At 41.5% G+C, this 16,184-nt stretch overlaps 1 protein-coding gene across 3 annotated transcripts in view; it reads right to left on the bottom strand.

Annotated features, from left to right (window-relative positions):
• The window catches only part of Mthfd1l (methylenetetrahydrofolate dehydrogenase (NADP+ dependent) 1 like), a 180,997-nt gene that overhangs the window by 102,919 nt on the left and 61,894 nt on the right, over positions 1-16,184 (bottom strand). For all 3 annotated transcript variants that reach the window (XM_063232907.1, XM_023564547.2, XM_023564546.2), the window contains exons 14-18: positions 13,363-13,470; positions 12,419-12,493; positions 10,980-11,082; positions 6,226-6,302; positions 2,119-2,259 (exon numbers count right to left, since the gene is read on the bottom strand). In XM_063232907.1, coding sequence (XP_063088977.1) covers positions 2,119-2,259; positions 6,226-6,302; positions 10,980-11,082; positions 12,419-12,493; positions 13,363-13,470 — 504 coding nt within the window. The remainder of the gene's footprint in view (positions 1-2,118; positions 2,260-6,225; positions 6,303-10,979; positions 11,083-12,418; positions 12,494-13,362; positions 13,471-16,184) is intronic.

The raw sequence follows: 16,184 nt of genomic DNA, 5'->3' as shown, positions 1-16,184 counted from the left end.
CCCCAGGTCATCAGCAGTGACTAGGAGGCCGTAACCTGAGCAAAGGCAGCAGTGCTATGCTTTGCTGCGCCCGCATGCAGAACACGCACAGCACTGTTTCACTGTGGGTCCCCTCAGCTCTAACAGGTAAAGCAGTACAAGCTAAGGTATCTCTATCACTCTGGAATGAGGCCCTTCCCCCTCGATTCCTATCACCAATAATGTCAAATGTTTCTATCTGAGAAGTTTCTACTTTTATAATACTTAATCAGCTACACGACTACCTGCTCACCTCCTACAGCAAACCTCCTCTGTGGTGGCCTCTTCCATGCTGGGTGTTACCAAACCCATTGGAAGAGAGCTTTACCCATGGAGGCTGTCATATCTGTGTAAGGGATGCCCCCCAGATCCATATCCCATGTCCATGGGGGTAGAGTGTGATCATCTTCCTGGGTACATAAGAATGATATATTGAGGGCTGGGGAATTAGCTCAGTGGCACAAGTGCCTGCCCAGCAAGTGTGAGATTGTTCAATCCTGGGCAATAAAAAAAGAGCGACACACTTGTAAGAAACTAAGCAGCTTCTAACATTCACCCTGTTTTCTAGTAATGATCTTCAATGGTAGCTCCAACTGGATGAAGCACAATTTGAAGAAATCAGCCACTTTTTTTGCAAACAAGAAACACACAAGATGCCATGTGTGGTGAAACAAGCCTGTAATCCCAGCACTCCAGAGGCCGAGGCAGAAGAATCACTGCAAGTTTGAAACCAGCATTTACAAAGTAAAGGCAAGATCAGCCTGAACTATATAAGACGACCTTGTTTCAAAGAAAGAAAGAGAGAGAGAGAGAGAGAGAGAGAGAAGACTTTAACCTTATGGAAATATCTGATGATTAAATTGCAAACCCTTCTGACATGTATTTATTACTATCTAATATGAAAAGGATACAGAGAAACATATACAGAAACTATAATGTTACTGTAGGAAGAAATGGTGAGATTTGGGTAATTTTTGAAAGCAGCAAATTACTGTGCAGTAATTCTTATTTGTGCTTTTTCTTTAAGCTTTATATAGTACTACAGATTCCATAGGGTTGCTGCATAAACATCCTTATTTCATCTACTTGACAGCACTTGTGAGATGAGTCACTCAGATTTATTTCTTCAAAAGCAGCCAAAAAGTAATCAAGACACTTTGGCAGAGGATTCAAATTATACCCTAAGCCCTTGGAGTAAATCAATAAAACATTACTTTGCCTGGCCCCTTTCACAACTGCTTTTCAAGCGTGTTTCCGTCTTAGGTTCTGTTCTTCCATGTGGCTTGGTATAGAGGGAGCAAGCTTCCACTTAGAGTAATGGCTGTCCTAAGCTGGCCCCTGTGGGCAACTGAGGCTCTTTTCTTTTGGCTTTTTTGAGACAGAGTCTTACTATGTAGCCCAGGCTGGCCCTGAACTTATAATGATCCTTCTGCCTCAATCTCCCAATTGCAGAGATAACATGTATGCACCACCACGCGTGGCAGCAACTGGGGCTCATGTCCACCATAAGGGTTGTTAGTAAAAAGAAGAGGGACGTTAGAGTAGCATATTAAACATTGAAACAGGCATCAGTGCACCTGTCACTCTTGAAGTTCTACAGAGACCACTGAACTCAACAGAGGAGTTAGAAGACTAAGACAGATGGAGGCCAAGACTTGCTTTTATTGTATGAAATGCTGAAGTATGACACTAAAAAACAAACCTGGGAGCAGTTGGTGCTGAAAATGTGCCAATTCCTGAGGGCAGAGTCACTTCTATCTCTTGGAAAGGTGACTCCTCCACCCCATTGAAGGCAGGTATAAATTATACATTTTTAAAAAGTCACCAAACATACAACCTCAGCTCTGGCAGAAGCAGGGATCAAGACCAGGGAGAATAATGAAAGCTCACAAAATGACTGTGATGTATTTTGGTTACAGCCAGGGGCAACCACATGATAAACGCTCTCACTGCATTTAACAGTGCAAAGCTGCAAGGCAAAGAAGCTTGTGGAGAAAAGAATCTGTGTGCAGAAACTCTCTGAATCCCCACCCATGTGTCGCTGAACTTCCACTGTCTCGATGGATAGGCAGCTCTCAGGGGCCTCTGAAGAATACTCACCAAGTCCTCTGCTGTCACAGGCTGCCCGTTTTTGTCACAGGCCACCACCATCCTTCCCAGCCGCTCCTTCATGTCCTTGAGGCTGTCTGTCAGGGCCAGCACTGCCATGATTTCACTGGCCACGGCAATGTCAAACTGCGCCTGTCAGGTCAAAGCAAAAGCAGCAGTTAGCGACAGTGCCACATAGATGGTGCTTTCCACAGGGACGGGGTCTCCTGCAAGGAAGCGGAGGTGTGTGTGCACTTATGTTGGAGTATGCAGAGCATGCAGGTTGTGCTGAGTGCCATCTGGGTAGCCGACCATGATGATCACGCTGGCCACTGTGCTCTGCTCAGCAGGAGTCAGCTCCCTGGGGTTCCTGCTCATAGTGTGCTTAGGGAGCCTGTCTCAGACCTTTGACTAAGTCGTAATATCATTCCCTATCTAATGTGTCTTTGCGCAGGCTGCTGAAGTGCCACGAAGTGGTGACCACGATGTGATTCACTGCTGAACTCAAGGAACATTGAGCAGCCTATCCATCACCTCCACTGCACTGCTCTTTCCATCAGAAATGGAGCAGATGGCACAATAGGACAGTCCTGCTCGCTTCCCACATGTGAGGCCAATTTCGCAAAGTTACAACTCAGCACAGCAGCCACAGAAGCAAATTCCAGCTGCCTACGGGGGTATGGCCACGTCAGAGCACCAGGCGCCCAGCCACAGCCACAGCCACAGAGAACGGCGACTCTGAAAAGTTCCCAGAACTTCTTCCCGCTTGGCTCTGACTCCAGGCTGTCTGAAGTCTGAAGGGAGCTCAAAGGGACACAAGCACGCCTTCCCTTCCTCATGATGCAGTCACTGGAAAAGTTTCTCTGGATAAAACCGCTTCATGAAGCTCCAGCCTAATTCCCTTCTTCCCAAGGGGAATGCCGGCCAGACGGGTTCAAGATTTACACACAGGAAAATCGCTGTGCCCTGGTGCGGTCACTGCATGGGGTGTTGTATTACCCACTTCCAGCACCGCCAAGTGAGGAAAGCAGTAAGGAGCCATAATTTAATGAAAATGTATTTCCTGAAAGTCAAGTACTACTGTATTCAATTATTACTGTCTCAATATAACTCATTCTAAACATAAGTGATTTTTCATTGTATGAAATCTAGGACTCTTTTCTATTATAAACAGTGCATGTAAGAAAATGACTAAAACTAGTGAGAATACTGTGTAAAACACAAGACTGGGAATACGCTCAAAAAAAAATTAACAGCGTAAATCAGAAGCACAGTTTATAATACACATACATTCTTCATTTGTCATTGTTTTACAGTTTCAAAAAATTTTAACTAGATTACCAAAACAATCTCAAACAGAGCCAATTTAAATATCATTAAACTCATTTTACTAACTGAATAATGTACACAGTAGAAGACTGCTCAGTTATTTTGCAAATAAAATGTTTCAAAATCACATCAAAGGGAAAATGAGATTCTTTCTGTTTGTAAAATTTTCACAAATTACACAAGGGACAATATACAATGCTGTCTGGTATGTCAGCTGATTTAGCTTTCCTGGAAGAAATGTACATTAACCTATGAAATTCTCATCCATGAGAACTCTGCATTATACCTCTCTGATTTGTCCAAAAGACATAAGAAAAGTATACACATGAACATGCTCTTACATTCCCTGTAACTTTCTTAGGAGAGCTAGCCCTATAAATGTCCATTAGCAGGGAATTGTGGGCTCAATTACTGTACATCTATGAGACAAGGTAAAAATAATGATGTGGCTCTATTCAATGCTAGATGTTCTTCATAAACTCTTATACTTGTCTTATAAATAACATAATCTTTTTTTACTTAAAAATATGTATAAAGCAATACAAAATATAACCTTGGGAAAATCAGTTAACATGCTTCTACTTTTTTACTGTAAATCCGATTTATGAACTGGCTATGCTAATGTATACAACAGAACTATCAATACAAGGACCTCGGCAAACATTCAAACCACAGCAGCTGCTAATCTCCCGCCTTTCTAGGATTAGCTAAACAGTATGAAAATCGTATGTACTGACAAGAGGAAAGACCTTCTTTTTTTCTCCTTTTTTCCCCCACCCACTTTTCAGAGGCAACTAGATTTTTAAAATCTTTTCCACTTCATAGTCACTGTGAGAGTTCTATTTACGTCATTTCACCTATATAATCACTGTGATCAATTCTTATGTGTATGTATGTACAGAGGACGTGCCATACATGTGTCACAGTGTCTAATGATGGATATCTGGACTATTTCAAACATTCTGTTACAAATAAAACTGCAACTTATACCTGGCATTAAATTTTTTTCTCTTCTCATTTTGTTTCCTCCAAAATAATTTTGAAGCAGTAATTTTAGGGTTATTTCAAATTTTAACACTAACAGTCATCCAAAAAGGCTTTGGCAATTTCTGGCCCCACTAAAAAGTCTATTTTCTTACACTTTGCTAACTTTTAGCGTTAACTATTTATGTTTTGATAAGCTCATAGATAATACAGTAATACTTCACTGTGGTTTTGCTGTTTTATGAATCTTTTTACATGATGGCTTTTCACTTCTGTACCTGCAGACTGCTTTTTCATTCTACTTAGAGTATTTATTCACCTAATATTTATTGAACACATATTACCACCAAGTGGGACAGGTCAATGCGCGTTATTTATTTACCTATTTATCGGTACCGGGGATCGAACTCACAACCGCGTGCTTGCAAGACAGGCACTTATGCCGCTGAGCTAAATCCCCAGCTCCAGTGTGGGTTATTTATATATTTAGATTTCCCCTGGTACCTGGAACTGAAACCAGGACCTCCGTATTTACCTGGTCCCCATGAGAGCCCTCTGGGGAAATGACAAGGGCCCGACCCTCTTCCCCAGAGGGTCACATATCCTAGTGTCCTTTGAATAACACACTGTCACTGACAGCTGCTGGCCAGGGGACGTGGTAGACACAGGTCTGGCTGGTATGTCTTGGCTCACTTGCGGCTGGGCAGGGAGACTGTCACTGGCCTGAGGCTCACACTCAGTCCCAGCCTGTGACATGAGTACCCGGGCTGCAGCAGCACAGGTGTTACAGGAAGACGCCCACCCCCAACGCTGACCTGCCTCTCCCTGCCTGAGAGCTCGGGTTCCGCCTGCCTCTGAAGTGAGACGCTCCTCAAGCAGTCCTACCATAGTTTGCAGTGTCCCTCTGCCCATCAATCCAGTGCTTTCCATCCTCCCATCCTTAAGAAATGCATCCTCCCAAACTTGATAGCAACAACTCTGCTTTTCTAGGTCGGATACTGACTGGACTGAGCACAAGCAAGTACCAGGGGCTGATGGAGGAAGGTGGAACATGGACCTAGTTTGTCTTCTAGGTCAATCCCTGTATGTATTTCAAAATATTTCCAAAGGTCCCAAAGTCTGTTTGAAATGCAGACTAGATATTATTGTAAAAGTGCTTTTTTTCCTGCAATCACTAATAAAAACTTAAAGACTATAAATCTATAACTTTTCAAATATATAAAGTTTATTATAAAAAAATCAGAGGCCTGCTCTACCTTGCTAAAAAAAATATGGAATGAATTTATATTCCCTAAGTGCCTCTGACTCACAGCCGAGGCCCGTAAAAGGAAAGGAGATCTCATTTCCCCCTCGTTCTCCGTATTTGGATGATAACCCATTATCCTTGAGATGTTCCCCAAGCTATTAAGCCTGATAACTGTTTCTTTTTTTGGTTTATGAAATTCAGGTAATGTGTCTGCAATGCTCATTTAGCCGTTATGCAGATGCAGTAGAAAGTCATGGGTTTCCCACACAATAGTCAAAGATTTTGTATTCAAGGACCCCCACCCCAGCTCATCTCGAAGAAGAGGGCACAGGAAGGGGACCCCGGATCCCCTGCCTCCTAATGCTCTCTCCCCATCCCAGTTCCTCTTAAACCAGAAATGCACTGTGACACTGGGCAAGCCAGGGGCAGGGCAGGCAGGGATTAGACAACACGGGAATGGACTGAGAAAAGGAATGCAGACATGGCGGAAACTGAGGCAAGGCAGAAACCGAGGCGAGGAGGAACAGAGCAGATTCCAGGACGGAAGAAGGTGCACCTACCTGCCGGGAACACCCCTTCTCCGTGCCTGCCTGTCCAATTGTTATTTTTCGAAGAAATCGATCATTGGTATCCAACACTGAAAGAGAACAGATTACTTATTCAGTCAGCAAACTGGGATTGGCTGCCTGAGGGACAGAGGAAAAGGCAGAAGAGACAAGGTCTGGCTTCCCCGTAGGAATCAAACACAGACAAAAATATCTGCTAGAACCTTAAGAAGATCAAAGGGGTTTCAGAAAGAAGGTTTCAGGTGCTGGTGAGGATGAGGTTGGGCAGAATGCCCATTAAAATCTGACGGCAAGGAGGAGTACTTCTAAAATGATATTTTACAGGAAATTTGAGTCACAAGAAGTTAAGTTGGTTTCACATAAAGCTAAATGTAACAACTACATGACCCGGTAATCCTACTCCAATGCATTATCCAAAAGAATTGAATGCGTGTATTTGTACACTCAGATTCACAGCACCACTATTCACAACAGTCAAAAGGTAGAAGAAACCTGTGTCAAGTGACAGGTGAACGGATAAACATGTGGTGTGTATCTGCAATGGAGTACTACACAGCTACAAAGAAGAGCATTTTAATCCACGTTACAACATGAATAAAGGTCAGGAACATTATGAATAGTGAAATATGCCAGACGTGGAAATATAGATGTATGATTCCACTTATATGAGGCACCTAGAATAAGCAAATTCATACGAACAGATTGAGGAACAGCAATTATCAGGAGCAGAGGGGGAGTTACTACTTAATAAGGACAGAATTTAGGTTGGGAGTGATGCGGGTTTTGTAATAGTGGGGATGGCATAATTATGGTGAATATTTCATGCCATGAATCGTACATGGTAAATGGTTAAAGTGGTAACTAGGATGATAGGTACATTTTGCCACAATAAAAAAGTATATAGAGAATTCCTGGGGGAAAACAGTTGATCATGATTAGAGTTGGCGCTGATTTTCTTTGTTTCATTGGTTTGTTTGAATTGCAATGATTCGGATTTTGTCAGTGAAAATAAGATTTGGCTTAGTAAAAATCAAATTTACAATGCAGGAAACAAAGCCAGAAGGCCAGAGACTTCACTAATAATTTATGTGGTTTCAAATAACACGCAGCTCAAAGTGACAACTGACACACAACTTACTAAACGGATAATATGGCTCTGACAAAAAGGGTGACAGTGACCATGTACTTAGGGATGGTACAAATCTGCAGGGTAAATGACACTCATCTTCCTGAGACACAAAGCCACAAGCCACATCTATGCAGGAACCCAGAGCACACTCATGCACACATAAACCTGTCTTGTGATCTAAAAACTAAAAGGCCCACTTCGCAATACTGTCACTAGCTCCTACTTTTATTTCCAAGATGCAAAGGAAAAATATCCCCCTTATCTGATGAGTAGAATCTACAATCTTGGCACCAGATTGAAACATCAAATTTCCTTGAAGTTAACAATGGGAATGTGGTTGTTGTCTGTTTTGTTCTGTGCGTGTGTAGCAAAGAGAAAGCAAGCAAGAACAAACAACACAAAGTCTCAGCAGGGTCAGTTATAATCAGTGGCCCTGGCCCGCGTTCAGGTAGCCGACCATTTCTGCCCCATTCTGATATGCAAGGAAAGAAGTGTGTAAAGAGCCAGTGACACACAAACGAGAAAATGTGAAAGTTAATTCTAACCCACAAGAAAAGACAGATGCCAGCCAGCAGCCCCAAGTTAATGACACACAATTCCTGTCCTTTGCACGACTGAGCGGAGTAGAGTAAGCGACCAGTGGGGAAAGAGGCTTCTGTATGGGACACAGGATGAAGCACTCAAGAGATTTTGTACACAGGCTGAAAGAAAGGGGTGGCCATCAAATGGTCTGACCCATCTCATCTGAGGTTTTTAACCTATCCTCCCTCACTGGTGCACAGAGAGTCCCCCCTCTAGATATCAAGTCATCCCAGAATCTAATCTCATCACAAGGGCTACACTAACTCTAAACCAGAAAACTCTGCTGGCAAATGTCCTTAACTCATCTGCTGGAGAATGCTATTGCTCACATCAGCATAAGGTAATCAGAGCCAAACTACCTCTCAAATATCAGTCCAAATTCCTCTGACCCAAGTGGCTTGTCTGTCGCAATAAAGTTTTCTTCACATTAGAGCCCTGAGCAGAAACACAATGCTAGAATTTTTTCTGGAATGATTTTTTAAAGTTGTGACTTTCATTAAAATTGATTTGCAACCACAAAACACTTCAGTTCTTCTGCCTCCTCAGAGAGAAGCCAAGGGCACGCTGGCCCTAGGTGTAAGAGGTGACACTGCCTTTCTCTTCCAATCTATCACTGAGCCACTGTCCTATTTTCTATGGCTGCCCAGACTGAAGTCTCAAAGCAGACAGGGAAGAATGCCATCTGGTGTAGACATTTCACTCAGCACATTCACATGCATGGTTTAAAATATATCAATTTCTGTCTGCATGGTTTTTCTTTTACAAGTAAACCTGTAAAAAAAAAAAAAAAAGTTTTAAAGAATCACACAAACTCAGAAATGCCCTGGGATTGACTATACATTTTGAGTGTATGATATTTTAATAACTAACCTTCCTAGTTAAAATTAAAAAATGAAAAAAAACAGTAGACTTCTCAATAAACTGTTGAAAATATTCAACATTTGTCAGGTTGTTAAAATGCTATCAGCTTCTTCAAGCACAGAACCTAAGAAAGGTATGATTTACCCACAAAAGAATATTTTGGAACCAACAAAAATGGCTGTGTAACAGCTAACCAAAAAACAAAAAATGCTTCTGGTATAAATGAAACTAATAGGACATAACATTTATACACCTAAATTATAACAGAACTACAAAAGAACTAGATGTAACAGGAAAAAAAACTACGAATAGTAGTGCTAGTAGGAAAAGAAGATAGTTTCCCATACTTCTGAAGCTTTTTCTAACATCTGCATAATGGTATTATTTATTTTTAAGTGGAAAACAAACCCACAATAGTTTCAAGGAAATTTTACTTTCTTTTGGAAACATAGAAAGATACGCAAAAACCTTCCACCCCCCCCCCCTATAGATCATCCACGGGCAATGCTTTGCGGTTTGTAAAGCCTGCTCACACTTCTGTAGCACCTCTGATGGGGAGGCTGGTCTGCTACAGGCTGAGCATCTCTAACCTCAAAATCCGAGACGTTCTCAAGTCTGAAGCTTTCTGAGGGCTCACATGACCTCACACTTTGAAATGTTGGTTCATGTACACAATTATTGTATAGACATTGTACAAAATCACTTTCAGGCCCTGTGTAGAAGGTGTCTATAAAGCATCACTTCTGTGTTTAGGCTTAGATATCCCTAAGATATTGCATCATGTATATCCAAATATTCTAACATACAAAATAATATGAACTCTTAGTACCACTTTTGGTCCTAGGCATATGAGATAAAGAGTACTTAACCTGTATTTCATCTTAAAGGCCTTTGAAGTCTCTGGACTTGTCTCTCAACTCTCAGTGGCCTGGCTGAACAGACTCCCCAGGGAGAAGCTTCATAATGGTACCAGTAAGACCTGGGCCAGCTCAGAGAAGGCAAGCCCCAGCTAGGCAGGGGGGCCAGGCGGGCGCAGGCCCTCCTGACTGGAGAGCAGATGGAACTGCTTTACTGAATGGTCACTTTATCACTCAGGAAGACAGGTCAGCATCTCTGTCAAGATGAATGCCCTGACTTTAGGGGACAAACATGAGAATGCACTAAAGATAACAGCTATTAAATCAGGCATTTGGTAAACATATTCTGCAAGTGGGTAGAAACGGGGAATACTAGTGGGAGGCAGGACTGAGAAGGCTATGCCGGGAAAATCAAGAACACACAGCACTGAGAAGGACCCCGCATCACCCGTTTCTGGCACTCAGAGGCTAGAGCAGTGATGCCCTGAGATGCGCTCAGGGGCGTGCAGCCGGCAGGGGCAGGGGCCGGGGCCCACCAGCCCACACTCTGGGGCCTGACTCCCGAGAGCAGCCTTGTGCCACAGTCCCACCCCGCAGTGACTGACCACGTACGGAGCGGAGCGCAGCGTGGGAGCAAGGAGGGGAGGCCCAGCCAGAGGGAGGCAGGGAGGCCGGCAGGGAGCCCAGCAGGAGCCTCGCTGAGCGGCAACTACAAGCGATCAGAGAGACCTGGCCAACAGCTGGAGGCACCTACGGGACAGAAGGAAAGCGCGGCACCGAAGACACCTGGCAGAGAGCTCTGGGGGCTGATGGGGAAGACGAGGAAGGAAGAAACAGGTGCAAGACACGCCCACAGGCCAAGGACTGGAAATGTAGCTTCAGGGCCCTTAAAGATGCAAAGAGAAGGCTAGACATGGTGACACACACTTCTAATCCCAGCACTCAGGAGGCAGAGGCAGAGGCAGGAGGGATCCACGTCGGACCAACTTGGGCTACAAAGTGAGTGCAAGGCCAGCCTGAGCTGCGCAGTGAAACCCTGTCTCAAACAAGCAGAGAAGAGGCTAAGAGTGAGAATGTGGGGGAAGGAGCCCAGACAGCAGTTGGCTTAAACAAAAGGCAAGGAGGAAGTAAAAATACGAGCAATGGGAAGAGAAGCGGGATTATGAAATCCCAGTGGGGAGTCCACGGCGCCACAGACACGACATAACACCGTGCGTTTATGAAGTTAACTGGCCAGCTCCAGCAGAGCGGACTCTGCACGGCCTTGCTCCGCGCCCCTCCTCCCCTCTCCTCCCCCGGCGTGGCTCCACAGCACCCACCTCTCTGCCACGTGATGGTAGTGGGGTCAATGTTAAGACGCGCGAACCTGCTCACTTCCTCTTCAGTCAGTGTGCTTGGATCAGTCTTATTGATCCCCAGTTTCTAATGATAAAAAAAAATGTGATAGGTTTGAGAAGGAACAGAAGGTGAAAAGTAAGCATACTCTTGTCTCTTTATTTTCTCCATATTTAGTAAAGCTTTTTTTTAAAAAACTCTACTTTGAGTAAATCGCAGGTTAGGTCGAATCCTATCATAAATGCCTACGTCCAGATATTTTCTGCAAGTGGAAGACTGAAAACCTGTTAACAGATCCTTAACATGGCAGATCTGGAACCCAAGTCAGTGTGCCTTGTTACTGGCTGTCTCTGCTGGGTGTGGGTGTGCGTGTGCGTGCGTGCATGCGTGCGTGTGTGTCCAGGCTGCTGTGTGGCTAGCACTGCCCATGCTTAGACGGGGCATGCACTACTGTCCACATGATTGATGCTTTAGTTCATTAGTTCTCCTTGTCAGTATAAACAGCAAAAAATGGCTAGGCCTGAAAGGCAGCCTGTAATCCCAGCTCTAGGGAGGCTGAGGCAGAAGGACTGCATGATTTCAAGGTCAGCCTCAATTACACAGTGAGACCCTGTCTCAAAAATAACAATAATTCAAGTATGTTTAAGTTTCAAAATAAGCTATTTCTAAGACACTAAGAAAAAAATTTAAACATGCATTTATTTCTGTAAAGAAAATATCCTAAGAAAGTCTATCTTAATGAAATATGAAAGAAAGGAATCCAGGAAGCAGAAACTGGGTATGATGTAGCTGTAGAGGTTGAGAGCTGTTCCTCAACAAATGGAACACGGCTCAGGAACAAGCACGGAGTGAACTTAAAAAGCCATTTAGTACCAGTTGGTTCTAAATGATACAATGAACGGTTATTCTTCAGATTCTGACAAAGTGCTTGGGAAAGCAGTGTGAGAAGCAGCAAATGGGACTCAAAACAGGTCACATGGGGAAGAATCTCAGTGTCTTCCGCTAGCATGAGGAGGGCACCTTGCTGTAACATGAAACTGAGACAGGCTACCTTATCTTTTCTTAGAAATTTAACAAATACAACAATACTTCTCTTTAAAGAGAGGCTGCATGAAAATTTAATTTGTTATTTTGACTAGGTACTCACAGACTAGCAAAGCAGTCCTTTTATTTCATACGTGAAGAAAAAGACTCCTAGAAGGTTAGTTATTTGTTCACTGGCTCTTGGCTGTGGGATTCAGGTTTCAGGCTTCAAATACTGTGCTCTGTTAGTTAAACTGTTTTCTCTAAGATTTTAATACCCCAAAGAGTGTAAAAAACCAAAATCAAGTCAAGTTCAAAATTTCTGGCTTTGGCATTACTTCTGACATATTCATAGGGTATTTTCTGTTCATTTTGAAGAACACAAAAACTGGAAACTTACTTTTAGTCGAGCAACTTGAATTTCTGAAAATTCTCTGACACCATTCACTAAAGGAACCAGTCGATTATAAAGAGCCTGAGAAAACAAAAATAAAACACAAAAGTTTAAGGGTCAACTATGTATCTGGACAATTCACAGGACATGACAAAGTTCATTCCCTTGAGAGCCAAAGTATTTAGATTACAGGTCTTATTAAAATTTTGAGGCTAATATAAACAATGCAGACTTAAATGCTGTCATTAGTAAAACTGCCTAAATATGAAATAATGCACACTGCAAAGATTTTGAATAAATATGATTCTTGAGCTACGGTCCTAAAACTCAAATTAACATTTATCCAGACTCTATTTCCAAGACTCACTAGGGAATTAGTTTAAATGAAGAAAGTCAGGACTCTTGAAAAACATCCCCAAAAGTACCCTTCCTATCCACGTCCTACGTCTGGCAGCTGGTACTCTGTCTTTCCATGTGTTTGACTGAGCTCTTAACCTATACACATGTGAAACCCAGAAAGTTATCTCTGACCTCTTTCACAGTCCATCTTCGATAGATGCCTGTAACATTAATCATAAAAAGATACTATTTCTCCAGTCTCCCTTTTGGTACAGAGCAGAGAATGGACTCAAGGCCAGGATGAAGAGATGTGATTCACCAAAGACCTTTAAAACTAAAGACTCAACTACAATTTGGCTTTAAAAGTACAGCATAATACAATTTTCCAACAACTTGGCAGTGGTCATAAACCCAGATGATAAATATGACCAAAGTGTGCCTTTACCTTAGGAGTGTAAGGTAAAGGAATATAAATGGGGATATTGTAAAATTTGCAAAATCTTCAGTAAAACTTCAGTTTACAGACTCTACAAGTCTTTCCATGAATGCCTAAAGAATCTAAGAATCCCAGAATAACTTCCTGAAAACAGCTAACTAGGAATTCTTCTCACCTTATCTGTTTGAGTATTTTCATGCAAAATCCTTGTGTCAATGGCCGCAGCCAGCAAGTTATTGGCGGCAGTAATGGCATGGATGTCTCCGGTCAAGTGCAGGTTGAACTGTAAATGGAAAAAAAATCTTTCTATTGGTTTCAAACATCTCTGGCATTATTCAAGGACTGGCTGGATAAGTTAAATAATATGGGAAGTGTGTATCTTTATAATGCACCGAGTCCATAGACAGCCTTAGTCAGAAGGCAATGCCATGTCCTTCCACGTGACTACAAAGAAATCCTGAGCAGTCGCTCATCACCAATTCTTCCATTCTCAGGTGAAAGGTGACACATTTCGATAGATTTATCTTTTCCCTCTAATTTTGGTTCTTTATTTTCACTTTTTTTCACTTCCATAAATCATTTTATTAAGAAAACAGTACAATATCCAAAATACTTTGGAATAAGACAAGGCATACAATAAATGTAACAACCCATCAATATATATTAAAGAAACACTAAAAAGTAATATCATTTCCATAACTACTAATTCTGCTATTTTCCTTCTATGCTTATACCCACATGTGATCTTTATTTGTATAGTCAGTATGCTTCTAATTATAAATCTCTTTGTTGAAAAATTACTGCAGGCTGAGCATTCCTAATTCAAAAATCCAAAATCTAAAGTGCTTCAAAGTCTCAGATGTTCTGAGCACAGACATCATGATGATGTAAGTAGAAAACTCCATGCCATGAAACTGTTCCATGCACAAAATTATTAGAAATATTGTATAAAAGTATATGCTGGCTATGTGTATAAGGTATGTATAAAACATGAATGAATATTATGCTTAGATGTGGGGCTCATCTCAAAGATATATCATAAATATGTGACTATGTCAATATTCAAAAAATCTGGTATCTGAAATACTTCTGGTCCCAGGTATTTTAGCTAAGGGACATTTCATCTGTGTTCTTTAAAAATATGTGTGCATAGTTGCAGTTTATAGGGGCTACATAATTGAGCAGATGTACCAAAAGTTTTGGCTCCCTATACCTGGATATTTAGGGTGCTTTTAAATTTTGATTTTTGTGAAAAATACTACAATTATAAAGAACATATGCAAATAGCTTTTTCTTTAAAAATTTAATTTCTAATAAGCAACATTCCAGGAATTAGAGCTTGGTAATGTCACAAAACTGTTTTTTTGAAAAGCTGAAGTGTCATCTGAAAAACACTAGTAAAGATCCATTACTTTAGCTGGGTGTGGTGGCGCACCCCTGCAATCTCAGCACTCAGGAGGCTGAGGCAGGAGGATTGTTGCAAATTGCAGACCAGCTTGGGCTACAAAGTGAGCTCAAGGTCAGCCTGAATTGCATAACAAGACCTTTTCTCAAAAAGACCAATAATAAAAATAATACAAAATAAAATTTGAAAAATCCATTACTTCTGAAACAAAGTAAAATGCAGACAAAAAAAGAATTAATAGAAAGAATGTGGTATTCTGCTTTAAGTTGTATTTTTCTAATATCATGGAAAATTAAACATTTGTATTTCCTTCTTAAAATTTTATTTTACACTGGAAACTTCAGTGCAAAAACACAATCACCATTTGAGAAAACAAAAGAACAAGGTGGTTCCAGAAATTCATGACTCACAAAAAAAAGCTGATCCCATAGAAACTGAACCGAATGGAATTCCAACAAACAATTTAAAAACACCAATAAAAAGATCAATGAATCAAACAAGAGATAAATAAGTGGCTGAATGAATTAAGGAAGACACACAATGCGTATAGGAAGGATGCCTTCAGTGACAAAGGGTCTGAAAACATTCAAACAATTCCTGGAAATAGAAACCTTAATAACAAAAACTCAAGCTTTCAGCAACAGGCAAGATGAATAAGGAGAATTTCAAAACTTGAAGACAAGGTAGACATACAAAACATCCAAACAGTAAAAAAGAAAAAAAAAGCATATAGATTATTGAAGAGCTTGTAGATAACTCTAAGTAAAAAAGTTTAAGATTCACTGACCTAAGAGAAGGCAAGAAAATATAGGATAATTGTATACAAATGTAGTCACTGAAATTACTACAGAAAATCCCCAAATCTGGAAAAGGAGAGGATATTCCTAGTAACAGAGGCATTTAGAACCCTACATAGAGATGATCAAAGGAAGAACACATAGTCGAGTGCCAAACATTCAGAACAAGAAAGAATATTGAAAGCATTTAAAGAGAAATGCTAAATCACCAAGGGAAAATCAATCATAGTATCAGCAGATTTCTCAACAGAAACCTTGCTGGGTGTGGTGGCGCAGGCCTGGATCCTAGCACTTGGGAGGCTGAGGCAAGAGGCTCAGTTTGAATTCGAGGCCAGCCTGGGCTACATAGTGAGACTCTGTCTCCAAAAAATAGCAACAACAAAAATTAGAAACCTTAAAGGCCCTCCAGGCTTGAAACAATGTATTTTAAGCCACATCAAAAAATAATCACCAGCCGGGCATGGTGGCTCAACGTCTGTAATCCCAGCACTCGGGGGGCTGAAGTGGGATGATCATTGTGAGTTTGAGGCCAGCCTGGGCTACAAAGTGAGCTCAAGGCCAGCCTGAACTGCATAGTGAGATCCTGTCTCAAAAAAATCACCAACCCAGATTATAACATATGCAAGGTTATCTTTCAAAATTGAAAGAGAAAGAAAGACCTTCCAGGGTAGGTATACAATTTTTTTGTTGTTGTTTTTGGTACTGTGAATTGAACTCAGGATCTTGAGCTTGCCAGGCAGTTGCTTATGCCATCATCATCAGCTCAGTAAGCATACAATTTTAAAAAGTCATGAC

Source organism: Cavia porcellus, unplaced genomic scaffold (genome assembly GCF_034190915.1).
Source record: "Cavia porcellus strain 051 isolate PalLab524CR breed Dunkin Hartley unplaced genomic scaffold, mCavPor4.1 scaffold_22, whole genome shotgun sequence".
NCBI lineage: Eukaryota > Metazoa > Chordata > Mammalia > Rodentia > Caviidae > Cavia > Cavia porcellus.
This window is presented reverse-complemented; position numbering and strand designations above follow the sequence as displayed.